Genomic DNA, 15,237 nt, shown 5'->3' with positions numbered 1-15,237 from the left:
AGGACTCCAAACTTCCCAGGACTCACATCCTGAAAAATAGCGTTTTTAGATCTGTAACCAACACTGCTGTGCTCCAGACGCCATCTACTTCAGGGTGAACACAGGAAACCTCAAATAATCACTTCCTCTCTTTAAGAATAGATTGACATCACTTTCTAACAACATAATCGCATGACTGAGTGACACATAACTGTGTAATGTTTAACGCCCTGACTGGGAGTTGTCCTACCCTCCTCCAGTAAGTTTTTATTTTTATTATTGTAATTCCCTGAAAACATGTAAAATAACATGCCACAGGTTTGCTCCAAAAAGGTCACACTCCCTCAAAAACATAAGGAGAAAAAAAAAAAAACAGTAATAATTTCATTGACAAGGTAAATCTGTTGAGACTTGAAGAAGGTAAAGAAGAGAGTAGCCGTCCTCCAGTTACAAAGAGCTGCTTTGCTTCACAGCAAGTGTCAAAAGCTATTATGAGCTTCTTTTCTCCCGTATGTTTTGATCTACATTTAACCACCACAAGACAGAAAAAAACCTGCAAAAGGAGACAGGCTGCTGGGCTGCCATCAGGGAGAGACTAATACTTTCTGAAAGCATATAGTAACCTACATCTGGGAAGTCTCTGCACATGAGAGCTCGTCTTTGCGTGGGAGCCTGTTGGATCGGCCTACCCAATCAACCTCCCTGGGTTTTAATACCACCTGAAGATGTAGTGAGATATCGTATTCCCCTGCTACAGGTAAAAACCCTGATCAAATGTCCAGTGTATGTTTCAAATCCAGCATGGACAGTCAGTCATACCAGGCTGGAGTCATGCCAAGTCAGACCAGAGAATAAAATGATGGGTATTATAAAGTCTAACTAAGTCTAAGGGGACATAGTTTGATATCATCTGATCTGGCTTTCTCATCAGTGACAAATTCATTTTTAAATTCCTCACTTGTGATGACTATTCAAGGTGGCATTTGGATGGGAGCTCTTCATAAAATCCACCTCCAGAGGCCAAACGATGAGGTAAACCCAAAAGACATGTCATCTACAAAGCTCCCCAAACCAACTCTCAAGAGCACATAGATGACCATTAGCTTGGATTATGCAACCATAACTGGCACTATGGCTGTTGCCTGATGCCTACAGGCCAAACACTGCCTCAGATGGCAAATACTACTGACAGATAGACTTGCGTAAACACATGGAAAACTACTCTGTGTTATTAAATGCAGTGAGGTTAAAAGTGAACAGCTGCAAAATCACAGCAGTTGAGGTTTGTTTGCACCGGAACTTGAGATAGTTGTATTAGCTGGGCTGCTAGCTGAATTTAACGTCCACAGCGAATCCGCTCAAAGGCCACGACTAAGTTTCCAAAACAGTTATCACCAAGTCGATTAAACAAGATGATTTAAAAAAAAAAAATTACTATTCAGAGGACAAATAACGCCACTGTATGGCAGCATGCTGTCTCAGGGGAATGAAGTAGCTAGCTAGTATTTTCTCCAACGGTTCAGCGGTTAGTCGTGCGCCTAGTAACGGCAGCGACTCGCTGCTCTGACGGACACTCACACCGTCGCTGACTCGGTGGTCTTTGTGGCGAACGACCAGTTTCAAGTTAACGGTTTTAAATTAATTTAAAAAGCTTTCCCTCTCAGGTTAACCCAGTCCCTTTCTTATAGTCACTGACATTATTTGCCCACCGCCGCACTGCTAGTGTTTTTCGTGAGTGATTAGCTAGGGAGAACGTTAACGTGTTGTGCAGTTGACGTAACATAGTGATACCGTAACACCACCTTCTCGTCATTCCTTAACCGCTGAGCTAACTAAACAGACCGTAAAACACCACAACACCCTCCACACTGACTTAGGCTTAGTTAACACTTGCCGTTGCAATGGCGGGCTGTAACGTTAGACCAACAACAGACCTGTGAAATGTCATGAAAACAAATCCAGTTACTCACCGGAGGAATCCTCATCTTTACGTAGAGTCCCGCGGAGCCCCTCCATTAGTATCCGTCATACCTAATCGCCTTTCAAAGCTATTTTTGAGTATCCTCGTGCAGACTCTCCGCTCCCTGCTCAACTCAAACAGCGCAAGTCTGAAAGTACAGCCTGTAGTCTACCGTAAATGTGCGACAGCGCTCAAGGATCCCTCCCCCAAGGTTTAATATTGGGGAAAAATAAGGAGAAACGTCAAGACAGCCAGAATGGAAATCTGTTACTTCCGGTTATGCATTTCAAAATAAACTTCCTTTCCACCTGTTCTGTAAAGTCTATGGTAGCGACACCAGTGATTCTCAAAGTGGGGTCGTTAGGAGGGGGTTCCAGGAGGTCCCCAGCAAAAAGGGGAATAGTTTATTTTCACAATTATTTCATCCATCCAACAAAAAGACTGAATGCATCATCATTTTAGTCATAGTTTTTCTGTACAACATCTAAAAGAAAAATGCAATCAATTGGGGGGACCCTGGGACAAACTCTTATCAATTGGGGTTCATGGTCTAATTTGTGTCAGTTTAGGGGTCCCTGATGTGCAAGGGAGAACCACTGAGCTACACTATGCAATAAACAGAGGTGGAAGTAGTATTCAGATCTTTTAAATAAGCAAAGGTAATACTAAAATGTCAAAATACCCCTGTAATCAAAATTCTACTTAAAGTCCCCCTCTACTCAAAAATGTTGCTTGTTGTTACTTCTCTTGGATATTTGACCTTCACGGTGCAGAATTTGACACTTCATCAGCTTAAAAGGTGAAAGTGCTCACTTTAAATCTGTGTTTAAGACATGAACATACAAGATACATTTGTGACATAAGAACTCATGGTTTAGAAGCCAGTTGTGGTCCACTATGCAACTTACACATGTGGACTGAGGTTCCAGGCCTCTAGAGCAACCAGGGGTTAAGTGTCTTGCCAAACTCAGATCTCCCACACCAAAGGTGTCTTGTCCACTGTTCCATCGCCACGTATACATTACAAATTATTATTAAAAGCAGTATTTTAAATGTCTTAAAACATGTACTTAAAGTATAAAAAAAACCAACCTAATTATTCAGCAGAATTGCCCCTCTCAGCATTATAGTGTATACTTCATTATTGGATTGTTATTACTGGTATATCAATGTGTAAGGAGCATTTTAATGTTGTAGCTGGTGGAAGCAGTATAATAACAGTAAATATTTTTCCTCTAACATGTAGTAAGTTAAATAAAGGTACAAAGTAGTCTACAACTGAAGTACAAGTACCTCAAAATTGTTCAGAATTTTCAAGCACAGTACTAGAATAAATGTAGCTTACACATTCCAATACCATTTGACAAATCATCCCAGTAAAAATTGATTCACTGGTCCTTTACACAAATCATCTCAATATTGTTTTAATCAAAAAGTTTTTAGGAGCTCTTAATTTTAAGACGACAGCATATAGTTTCCGGTTTGGATGCAGCTGTCACCGTCCATCTTGACGCAGCAGTAAAACGCTTTGGCTCCATGCACCTCTGCACTGTGGTCCCGCCGCAGCAGCAGCAGCAGCAGCAGGGACATTTTGGCTTAAGCGGTACTGAAGGTGGTGTGGTGAGCCCCGGGGCGGGTCCGCAGCTCCGTCCAGCTCAGGGCACGACAGACTCCTGCCGAAATGGCACATTCATCCCCGGTAACCTTGTCAGACCTCAACTGCGGCGCAGAGAATGACAGCTGCAGCCCATTGATCAGCACGATGCAGCAGAGGAGCGTCAGAAGTGATCAATGAAACGGGATGTGACAGCGTTGGCGGTGATGTAGTGATGTGCACGACCCACCCAAACGCTGTTAACCCCTCCTGATTTACTACACCCAATCATAGTTGCCAATACTGTTATTTTTATTATAGATTGAACTACTTTGTAAAATAGAAAAAAAGTAACCCTCGATGTTACTTGAACCCAAGGTAATTAATAAAGTAACTTATTTTCTGTGACCAATAGTCAGTATTTGACAGCTGTAGTTAATAGTTACCTTGCAGATTAGTGCATGTTACTTAAAAATGGCAAAACATTTAACATAAAATATATTCCTTAAAATAAGCCCCCTTGACAAGATCCATTAAAATAATAAAATATAAATAATAACACTAGTAGGGGCCACTTTTATTGTAATGGACAATGTAAGTATTTATTGTTCTGTTGCTATTTTTACTTCTGAATCTTCTTCCATCACTGCTGATTGATGTTATGCTTGATTTCATTCAATCAGCACTAGCGCAAATTCTCATAGCAACATAAACAGTTAGCAAATTTATCAAACCGATACAAAATTTAAATGGCTGAGGAAAATACAATACTGTTGACTTTCTGTTTCGCCATTAGCTGGCATTGAGTTGACAAAACAAATCTGGGGAGTAATAAAACACAAAAAGATCAATAGAGAAGATTCAATAGCCCAAAAATGTTTTATTAAATTTATAAATCACCACTCGATTGTAAAGTGAATTGTTCGCTCACTTAAATTGTAATTTAATAAACAATCTCTTAAATACTAGCCACGTTTAACCATGTAGAAAGCTTATCTCCAAAGTAGTTTGAGTCCTTTGGGTGCTGAGAGTCGTACAGATTCTCGTTTCTTCGGCGTGTCCACAATATCGCAGCCTACTGAAATCAAGACTTATGTTATCTGCATGTTGCTGTTGTGCTGTCATGGCAGGCTAAACCAAAGGTGGTTCACATCTCCGGAGAAGATACGCTGCACCTTTAACAACCGTTTCCCCACAAGAGGAAATGCCCTTTGTGAGTCCGTAAGAGGTAAAAAATAAAACGGTTAATGGAGGGAGAAAAAAATAAAATAAAAAATTAGGATTCATCAGTTTGCTTCGTTCTTTGAGGCTTCATCAAAGTTCTCCACGAGTTCTGGAAGAAAGAAAACAAAGTACATCAGGTGACTTGTGATATTATTGTCAAAAAACATCTTTATTTCTAACATTCTGCAGCTGAAGAGTTGATACAAACCATTTCAAAATAGGCGTCTTTGGACCATTTTGTCCGCATCCTTGTTTTCAAATTATTTATATCAACTCTTTAGTTGGAGAATGCCTTATTTTCTTAACTCGCAAAATAGTAACGCAATCGGAAGTAAACGTAGTATTTTGCAATCAAACCCTTTTATAATCTACAAAGGTGACGTTTAACAGGAGAAGCAGCACCAAGTTTTACCATAAGCCAAAAAAGCATGATGAACAACACGTCAATGTCAACAACTATCTACAAATGTACCTGGTACGTCGTCGTCCTCTTCTTCTGCAATTTCCTCCTTGACTGCTTTCATGTCCATTGCTACAAAATATATAACGGGAAAAAATAAATATACGGTGAATCAGAAGTTGAGCTGATAATTGGGAAAAGTAAATTCTGTGAGAATAAATACATATTTATGTTAACAAGTCCCATCGTTTCCCCCCGAATTCCCAGACTCAATATCTTGTTTTGCAAAAACTCTGAAGACACCAGGCCACTGAAATAAACACTTGCACAAAAATTAAATAAATAGTGCTGCTCAGAAAAGTAAAAATACAACATCTACAATTCCATGACACCAGGCCAAACTCAATACCCTTGTGAAGAGACTGTTTTGACAGTTGCAGCTCTTGTTTGCACACGTCTACTAGCAGAACTGGTTGAATCCTTTGCTCATCAGCCTTCACTGTGCAACTGTCTGCAATATCACATAATTGGCGCTGTTGCCGTGTAGAAAAGCTGCACCCATTTCCCATGTACAAACTTAATCGTCTAGCTTCTCAGACTGTGCAAGATATCTGCACCTTTATTAATAATCAGTCTCTAAATGTCCACACTTTGCCTGCTGCAGTTTTTTGCCCTTTCCTCACAATGCTTGTTGTTCTCTTCAGTTTCTGTCGCTGCTATAACCAGTTTCTCTGGGTCACACGTACAGATTTAACCTGCTCTGGTTCTCCAGTGATTCTAAACAAACACACGGCTGCACAAAGCTGTCACACAAATCTACCTAAGGACACTGGTATGTTAAAGGCAGCATTTTCAACTGTGTTTTTGTTTTAGGCAAGTTCAACCACGACCTGCGGCCTTTAATGACCACGTGACTAACATTTCAGCACCTGAACTCTTACTACATCATCTGTCCTGCTCATCTAACAATTCATTAAAAAGTTGATGACTTTGCTGACCCCACTCAGCTTCTACGAAAATCCCTGATATTACACGACCACAGAGAACTCCGACGTTGCGACTGTGAGTGTTGACGCATGCGTGTGACTCACATTGCCGCGGGAACTGCTCGGCCAGCTTGCGCAGGCTGGTGAGGCTGTCGGCTCCCAGCTGGCTCAGGATGCCCGGCAGCATCTCTGTCAGCTGCTTGGTCTCAGCGTGGCCCGTGATGGCAAAGGTGTTGGCAGACAGAGACGCCTGCACTTTGGGGTTGTTGAAGTGGATCACCGTCCCATCATCTTTTATCATATTCACCTGAAGTGGGAAAAAAAAACTAGCCAATCAAAACCTGACACAAGACTGTGTACCATCAAGGCATTATTACGTCTGTAGTACTTTGTTTTAATGCCTAAATTATTTTTGGTGTCAACTGAAAAATTGACATGTAAAAAAACAACTGTGCATCAATTACAACAGCACAAAAGTATAAAATATATATTTTATACTTATAGCCCAAAATCTTCATTTGCCTCAAAGGAGATATAACACCCTCTATCGCTATGGATAAAAGAAAAAAAACTTAGACCTTAAATTACATCTTATTTGCAGTGATTATCTTAACAATTTCATTCATTTACTGTAAAATATAAAATGTAAATTCAGCCACAACCTGAATGAAGGAGACAACGTTCATTTTGTGCATCAGGTTAGTGATTCATCCTTAAGTTTTAACCCCATTTTTGTGCTTTGATTTATCTGAAACACTTTGTGGGAGCTTGTTGGATAAAAGCACTCTAAAAATAAACTAGATGCTTTTGATTGGAGAACATGTTGGTAAGGCTCGCCCTGTCATTAATCTTTTCTGATCGGAACTCTCAAAAAAAGACGACCCAAAAAAAAAGACAAAAAGAAAGGCGACAGCTACAGTACAACGCTGACATTAGTTTGCCTTTGATAGCTCACCTCTTCGATCCCTGCAATGTTGTTCACTGCCAGTTTCTTCAGTGAGCCCTGGAGTTTCTTGTCATCAGCTGTTGCCGTTTTGTGAACAACCTTTTTCTTCCTGCGGGCCGTTCCCTGAGGAGAGAATAGGTGTGGACGCCAAAAAAGGATTAGATAACTGAATCGACCAAAATGTCAAATACAGTTAATACCACTTAACGTCAGACTTAAACGTACAAGGGACCATTTTCCCATTATAAACTTGGACACATTATTTACAAATTTCTAGATAACAGCAGTTTCAAATTCAAGACTGGAATGTGCAACACTACAAATGACCTGTTATTGTACTGTAAAAGAGCAGCTTTTTACATTCTGTTTAGTGTTTTTAAATTGTACTTTTACCAAAACAGGGCTTTTACTAAAGGGGTACAAATACAGTACATTTGCCTACTTACTAATCCTGTCAATAAGTTGAAAGGACAGAGGAAAGGAGGATGACTGCATTAAAAAACAGTGAAGGAAGCACTACTTGGATCTGACTATGATGATTAGTAAGCTAAATACTGTCCACAAGAAAGGGAACAGATTCCTCAAAAGTCCAAGCCACAGTGCTTTGTACAAGAAAGCTTTTATTATTGTGGGTACATGACTAGAAATAAGAAGTTAAAAGGGACTTGGAAAACTCTATGGTAATTTGCAGCAAATAAGCTGATCTGGCTTTTAACCTTATATTAGATACTTTATTTTTGCCATTTCCATTCCCCCCCCCCCACTAGTTTGAACAAGCTTCAGAAGTCCTAAAAGTCAATCCCATCTCCCACCTCCATATTTTTTTTAAATAAAAAAAACGAGGTCTTTGTTTTTACTTAACTGTGGATTTTACTACTCAAGTACTGACTTCAACAAAGATCTAGACAATTATAATAAATTATGTTTGACGAATGCCCAGGATCAAAAACTCTAAACTGAGAAGTAACTCTTTGTGAGTACAAGTAGCTGACAGTGTGTGTGGGATCTTCTTGTTACTTCTGGTAGAATATGAATAAAGTAAATATATTTTGTATTTGTCAGTGTGGGAAATCGCACAAGGCGCTGTCTGTAGACTGTTTATAAAAAGGCCCCGTCACAGCAAAAATAAGAAATAACGCCACCTAGTGTGAGGCTGGAGACCTCTCAATACATCTGAACAAAGCCCTAGAGGCCCCAGATGAAGGGGCTAATGCTCTCTCCCATAAAGGGAATGCTGAGGTCAGGAGGAAAGACCTAGCAGATGCTGAATACTATCACTCTCCTTAAAATGAACAACTGAACCAACGACAGGACACAACTGAAAGCCTTGATTGCGATTTCAACACTGAATATTTGACATGTATCAACATTACTACGCTAACAAAGTAAAAGATTTAATAATATGTCCAAAAAACAGTAGTGGTTACCTTTCCACCTATCCGGACTTGTGCCTGAAGTTTAGCAAGCTTTTCTTGATTCATAGTGTTCTGTTTTAAAATAAAACAACAACTTTAACATTATGTTATTTTCATAGTTTTCACAGGTCAGAAAACAACAAGCAGTTTAAGGGAGAAAATGTGATAACTTGGTGAAATGCAGAGAACACAGAACAAGTTAACGTTAAGCAATCAGAGCTACAATAATCCTCATTTCCACACATTAACGTTAGCACTGAGTTAGCACACGGCTAACAGATTAACTGACAGTGATACTGAAGCCATACTGACGACATTGACCAACATAAATTAAATAGGATAAAGAAAAGTATTTAGACTGAGACACTTTTTTAAAATGACATTTTTGTCTAACGTAACTGTGGCTAGTTAGCTGTTGCTAACCAGATGGCTAATTTAGCTAATATTAGCATAACGGCTGAAGAAACAAGATAAACGAACTGGCTTTTTGTTCCCGGCAAGTCAAACAACTAACGTCAACTTCAAATCAAATGATAAAACAAATCGGCTCCAATGTTAACCACAAAATGAGGCGATTTTTTACCTTTGACAAGGAATTAACTAACAGTCCGCTGAACTGTTCTCGCTACTAATGAGGCTGAAGACGTGCAGCTTAAAGCAACGTCAAGCAGCAGCAATAAAAAATATACTTCCTATTAACGTTTTCACAATAAAAGTGCCCTGACTCACACAACAGGACACTTTTGATTTTATCAGGGAACACATCAATGGTAAAGGAGAAAAGATATAACGTGTAATATATTTAGGTTGGATTTAATACGTGAAATACCTGAATGTGTTTATTCTAGAAATATTTTTGTGGCTTTTAAAATTTGTTTCGCGCAACTTTCCGGTCTTTTCCTGGCATTTCGTTGTCTAACTTGACCAGCCGAGGCCGCAGGCAAGAGCACGCGGTTTTGTGGATGTGACGTCACGTAAAAGGGGGGGAGGTAACTGCCACACATGCGCGCGCGCACGCACATTTCAACATACAACTTTATTGTGAAAATACTTTTATTGTGAAATGTAACGGTTGAACGTCCGGGTCTCTCGGTTCACGAACAGCTGCTGCCGTTAGCTTCTAGCCGTAGTTGTGTGCGAAAATAGGCCAGTGAAAATGCAAACGTCTCTTGTAAACATCGCTTTATTTTCGTCTCTGCAGGTCTTGCTGTCTTTGACGTGTTTTCAGGAGGTTGTCGAAGCAGCCAGCGGGAGAGGTGGGTTTATATTTTTGAGTTCATGCATGAAGTGAAGCGATTGTGAGCAGGACAGCGGTGTGTAGCACGGTCATTGATAGTGTTACCACAGGCGGAGGAGAGCTAAGTTAGGCTAGCTGTCTTTGTATCAGCATCCTGGATCACAAAGTCTGTGTCCTGGACAGGTAGTTTGATGACGGTGACGAGGTGTGCTTTGTCGGCCAGGCATGCATTTTGAATTTCCAGTTTTTCAGGTTAACCAATTTATTTTATTGTTAATATTGTAAACATTGCAAAATATTTTTGGTATTCATAATAGAAATAAATATATACATATTGTTTATTTACTAAAATAATCAAATATACATACAGGTGCATGGCACACATTACAATCAATGAAATAAACTGTAAAGCAGCCAAGTTAAGAACCTAAGTACAGTTTTATGGTAATTTCCTTGAATATTTCCATTTTTTGAGATTAATGCATTAGTAGTTATAATCTAGTAATATATAAGCATGAGTACTGCTAATACTTTTGTATTTTCACCACTGCTGTATAGAAAAGGTGCATCAGTGTTACAAAATACAAGCATAAAAAAGAGTGTATCACACTGCATGGAGGAATGACATTAAGCAAAGAGATGTTATTAAGATACATTTTTGCAGTTTTGTGTTGGTTAAAAGGCATATAGCTCTGATTGGTCATTTCTTTTTTCAAAACCTACATTGACAAGCTGAATGAGATCCATGTAGGATAAAGAATGAAAAGTTATTTAAATATTTCTCACAAACACTGAACCCTGATGAACAACAGCGTTTTCATTATATAGTATAGTATATTACTGATACCAGAAAGCTTAATTATATTATATCTAAAGCTTATGTTCTTTAATCATTTTGTTACACACTGTTCTCAAGGTGGATGTACACACTGCACACTGCTTTTGCACAAATTGTTAAAGTTGAAGCAGAAATCATACAGTAACAAGACATTTTAGTCATTATGAGTTGTCTTTAATAGCAAAGGGATCATAAGATGTAATGCAATACTCATGATCTGTGATACATTGTGATACATGTGTAATTGGAAGAGGAATATACACTTAATTCTAAAAGTTTTAGTCCTAAACATTACAGCTTTGCCTTTAGTGGCAGTCTTTCTCGATATAATTACTCAGATTAATTCCGCATTTCTTTGGTGTTATTGACACCTAATTGCAAAAAAATGTTTCTGTACAGTGGAGAAGCTTACATCCTTTACCCAGATATTGTACATTAAAGTTCCCACTGTGAAGGAAATTTAATTACTTAAAAAAAGAATTGCTTGCACACGTGCTTCTCATGAATACATATGTATTGTTTTTACATAAATAGACATACTTATGCCATACCATACTATACAATGTACAGTAGTCACACCAAGAAATGTTACTTACAATAAAAGCCACATGGTACTTTTTTGTTCCAATGACATCATCAATTGTCTCTGAGTACACAAACAACATCCTTCAAATGTAAGACAGATAAAGCCAAAAATATAGTCTATTGCTGTACTGATTACTTATCCACCGCTACCATATAAACCTACAAGCTAGTTACTATAAGTGGAACAGGTGACAGAGCAGAGTCGATATTTCCCTGCAGCTTGATATTAAATTACCACTATTAATTTGTCATTTTGCCATAGTTCCCTCACAGTTATTTCTGTTGATACTGTATTTAGGACAGACCCACCCTGTTGTAGAAATATAATACCAGTTAAACAATGCTGGTGTGCTCATTCATTCATCCCCACCCACAGGGTTTGGAGATAACATCCACTGGAGGACGCTGGATGATGGCAAAAAGGAAGCTGAGGCCAGGTGAGTTCACACAGAGAGCTTAAATATTACACTTCCTCTAACCATACTGAGCCATCTTTTGTACAACTATTACCCTGAGGTCTGAAACAGCTTTTAAAGAAATCCCTCGCATCTACATTTCACTAATGACTGGAGCAGACTGACAAGTTTCTATCAGTAGCTTCACATACTGTTTTGTTTAGTGTATATTAGAGTGTATATTTTCATTTACTGCAGTTGCAGTTCTGACGAGCTGATGTCCGAGTTACAAGTTTTCAGTTTCTCTCCCGTGTAGAGTTTTGATCTTGACAAATGTTTTAATGGGTTTGCATTGACAGCGGGCTGCCAATCATGCTCATCATCCACAAGAGTTGGTGTGGAGCCTGCAAAGGTAAAACAATGTTATCCCCCTTTTACATACTAAAACCTCAGGTTAGGATTTCCTAATGACAAGGTGTCTTACTGAACTAGTAAGATTAGAAATATTTACGTGCCGGACACTTACTCTAGGTCTAAAAAAACATTACTTTAACAGATAAATGTAGCCTGGTTGTTGTGACTTTTGTGATTCAGTGATTCAGGTTTTAGTCAACTAAATCATTCTCCCATTGAACGTCAATAAATCAGTCCAAAAGACAGAGTTGTTACTCAGAAATATGCTTCCCAAAAACAGTAAAGAGAGCAGTACTTTACATGACACGACACATATACACTCTTTAAGATAACTTTAAGATAGTGGACTGTAATGACCAGTCATTTTTTTTTAACAGCAGACATTTCGTCTTGTCATAACAGTAAAAGCACAGGCGTAAGTCACATTAACGGTGGCTCTAGTGTTCTATTTAAGTGTCCCACTAAGGTGCGAGCTCTAACGGTGATGCAGGACCCTGAAACTGAAGCAGCTAAATGGAATTCACTTGTTGTTCATTTTATTATTTCCTACTGTGACATGGAAAAAGGCCTTTCATGAAAAAGATCTATTAACTTGACCTTGAAAGTAGGTAAAGGTTAGTGGTCTGCACTATGATATTCAAGTCTTAGTCTTGTAGTGTTCTTGCTGGGTAACAGAGATATTTTTTGATACCCACCGACTGAATGTTAGTCAACGGACACCACGTCAGTTATATGGTACTTTAGACTTAAAGCAACTGGGCTAGAAGGGAATATAGTTTTTGTATTTAAAAGGCATAATAACTTTAGTAAAACGGCACTACATGACACTGGGGAAAATAATATTTCAGTTCAACGTGACATGAATGTCAAACCATATCATATGCAAATGAATAAACATTAGTAAGCTTATCCTACAAGCTCAACCAAATCACCACCTGGAATGTGGGCAAACAGGAATTGATTATTAAAGCTGCCTGGGGTAATGGCTCTAGGGCTGGAAGGACTGTCGGGAAAGTGGAAGATTGACAGATTAATCATTTAATTTCAAAGAAGCAGGGCCAGTACTGTTTTGTGTTAATAATCAATATGATTTGTCCTGGATTTGATGGCGACACACAATAACAGTCATGTTTTTTGCTGCTTTTTCATCAGCATTGAAACCCAAATTTGCCGAGTCCAAAGAAATCTCTGAACTTGCACACAACTTTGTTATGATCAACCTTGAGGTAAGGAAATGTTAATTGACATTTCCCAGCAAACTGTTCATTTCAAAAAATATTTCATATGAACTGCAATGTAGTTTGTATTTGTGGGGAGATTCAATTACTTTTATTTTATACACTCATTTCTATCTTTTTTTTTTTTTTTTTTCCTCTCACCTGCGCTTCCGTGTTTTATGATTACGCCCACAAAGCCAACATTAACACACATTATTAGGCGGCGGACACTTGTTTCCAAGCTTGTAAATGACGACTTGTCTCTTATTTGAACAGGACGATGAGGAGCCCAAGGATGAAACCTTAAGCCCCGATGGTGGATACATTCCTCGGATTCTTTTCCTTGGTACGGAGGGGGTTGAGTCACCCTTAATGTAAACACTTTGTGGGATTCCTGATAACACAGTTACTCTTCCTGAATAACATGCAGTGCCCGATAATGTTTCAGTAGGCTGGATTTAAGTTTCATTGGCATGTTGCTGGCATTTGGATTACAGAGTTAAAAATATTTACAGGTAAATAAGAATAAATAGCAGGTACAATTAGTCAACATCTGATTGGATTAAAGAAAACAAAGTGATTTTGAATATCACATGTGATGTTAAATACAACCTGTGTGTAAAGAATAAAGGAACAAATCACACAGATGTTATTCCAGGATGCAGAATATTGTTATAATGTTAAATACATTTCAATACAATTTAGAAATATTTCCTTGTTTGCTTTGGGGAGTTGTTAGTAGCATTTTTCACAATATTCTTGGATTTTATAAACCAAATAATTACACGATTGTAAAAGTAATTTTTTGATTGATTCATAAAGAAAACAGTGGCTGGTTGCTGTCCTATATTGTATGGATTTTAACTTTAATTTGAACCGACCATAGCTTTTTATTTGACTCACTATTTGTTACCCGCTCACAGATCCCAGCGGCAAAGTCCATCCTGAAATTACTAATAAGAACGGAAATCCAAACTACAAGTACTTCTACAGCAGCGCAGAACAAGGTAAAAATCCAGATTATCATTTACCTACGGAAAGTATTCTGTTACATGTGATATATTCAAAAATGATAGCTGGGATTACAGATGACTCACATTTGAGGTGGAAATTCCCTTTAAAAAGCAGTTGATATTTTCTGCCTTTTATTCCATCCTGCTCAGTTGTGTCCGGTATGAAGGAGGCGCAGGAGAAGCTGACGGGCGACGCCTTCAAGCAGGGTCACACTGGAGATGAGCTGTGAGGAGGCAGGAACGGGCATTAGGCTGTAAGGGCTACACTTTCTCTACCTGAGCCTGCGCTTCAGAGCTCCCATCAAACAACCCCTTTCACCATTTATACTCACACTTTAGACAGTCTGGTCCATGTCACTGACCAAACCAAGCCAACCATTAAAAAGGCGACGGTGCTTGAGTACTTTCGGTCCTGTACGGTTTTTCCTACATGACGACTCCTTTTCCTGTCTTTGTTTTAAAACATGTATTTGTAATCTACTGTTAATTAAACATGTACTGTACTTACTGTCTGTAGAGGATATAACCAACTCAAGTTAGCCAAGTTTATTATTAACTCTCACTTAGATATGCTGGTGTTGGATGGAAAATTTACATCTGGAAAGTGCCATGTTTTTGGTTTTTAACCAGTAGAGTTACGTTTTCACCCAACAGCAGTGATATAGTACTTCATATTAGTCAAGATAAATATTTAACACCTTCAGTGATGTGCTTCCAAAGATCCTCTACAGTATGTTAATTATATCTGTGACAATATTTACCATGTACTACAACATGGACTCTGTACTTCTCATTTCTGTTATCCCCAGTCTTTTAAACATTATTCATTTAATCCTGCCAAATTGTGTTATTTACCTATAACAGTACTTTCCTGTTCTGAGTTTGTTTTGCTGCTCGTGAAGTGACACCACTCGGTTCTTCTTTTTTTTTTTTTACCTCTTTGAATGTGGGATAAAAACATTGGTTAAGAAGTGTCTTGATGTATTTTATACATGTACACAGCCAAGTGTACAAATAAAGTTTGTCGTACGGAG

General features: G+C 38.6%; 3 protein-coding genes across 4 annotated transcripts in view; 1 reads left to right on the top strand and 2 right to left on the bottom strand.

Annotated features, from left to right (window-relative positions):
* Nucleotides 1-2,154, bottom strand: part of zfyve9a (zinc finger, FYVE domain containing 9a) — a 33,127-nt gene extending 30,973 nt beyond the window's left edge. The window contains exon 1 of one of the 2 annotated variants that reach the window (XM_038719196.1): nucleotides 1,950-2,154. The gene's annotated coding sequence lies outside the window, so the exon portion shown is untranslated. The remainder of the gene's footprint in view (nucleotides 1-1,949) is intronic. The other variant, XM_038719194.1, reaches the window with a different exon arrangement.
* Nucleotides 2,155-4,388: 2,234 nt separating this feature from the next.
* LOC119902859 (transcription factor BTF3 homolog 4-like) lies at nucleotides 4,389-9,176 on the bottom strand. The gene is made up of 6 exons (XM_038719238.1): nucleotides 9,088-9,176; nucleotides 8,517-8,576; nucleotides 7,099-7,212; nucleotides 6,249-6,450; nucleotides 5,230-5,289; nucleotides 4,389-4,866 (listed from the first exon to the last, which is right to left on the bottom strand). The coding sequence occupies exons 2-6, from the start codon at nucleotides 8,568-8,570 to the stop codon at nucleotides 4,820-4,822; spliced, it is 477 nt and encodes a 158-aa protein (XP_038575166.1). The 5' UTR covers nucleotides 8,571-8,576; nucleotides 9,088-9,176; the 3' UTR covers nucleotides 4,389-4,819.
* A 402-nt stretch (nucleotides 9,177-9,578) lies between these two features.
* txndc12 (thioredoxin domain containing 12 (endoplasmic reticulum)) lies at nucleotides 9,579-15,236 on the top strand. Its single transcript, XM_038719236.1, has 7 exons — nucleotides 9,579-9,760; nucleotides 11,541-11,601; nucleotides 11,919-11,971; nucleotides 13,126-13,199; nucleotides 13,467-13,536; nucleotides 14,114-14,197; nucleotides 14,354-15,236. Exons 1-7 carry the CDS (start codon nucleotides 9,661-9,663, stop codon nucleotides 14,431-14,433), a joined length of 522 nt encoding a protein of 173 aa, XP_038575164.1. The 5' UTR covers nucleotides 9,579-9,660; the 3' UTR covers nucleotides 14,434-15,236.
* The last annotated feature ends 1 nt before the right edge of the window (nucleotide 15,237 follows it).

This window comes from Micropterus salmoides, unplaced genomic scaffold (genome assembly GCF_014851395.1).
Source record: "Micropterus salmoides isolate LMB-PRFRI ecotype aquatic unplaced genomic scaffold, ASM1485139v1 Ms_hic_scaffold_14, whole genome shotgun sequence".
NCBI lineage: Eukaryota > Metazoa > Chordata > Actinopteri > Centrarchiformes > Centrarchidae > Micropterus > Micropterus salmoides.
The sequence above is the reverse complement of the archived record's forward strand: the minus strand, read 5'-3'. Positions and strand labels throughout refer to the sequence as shown.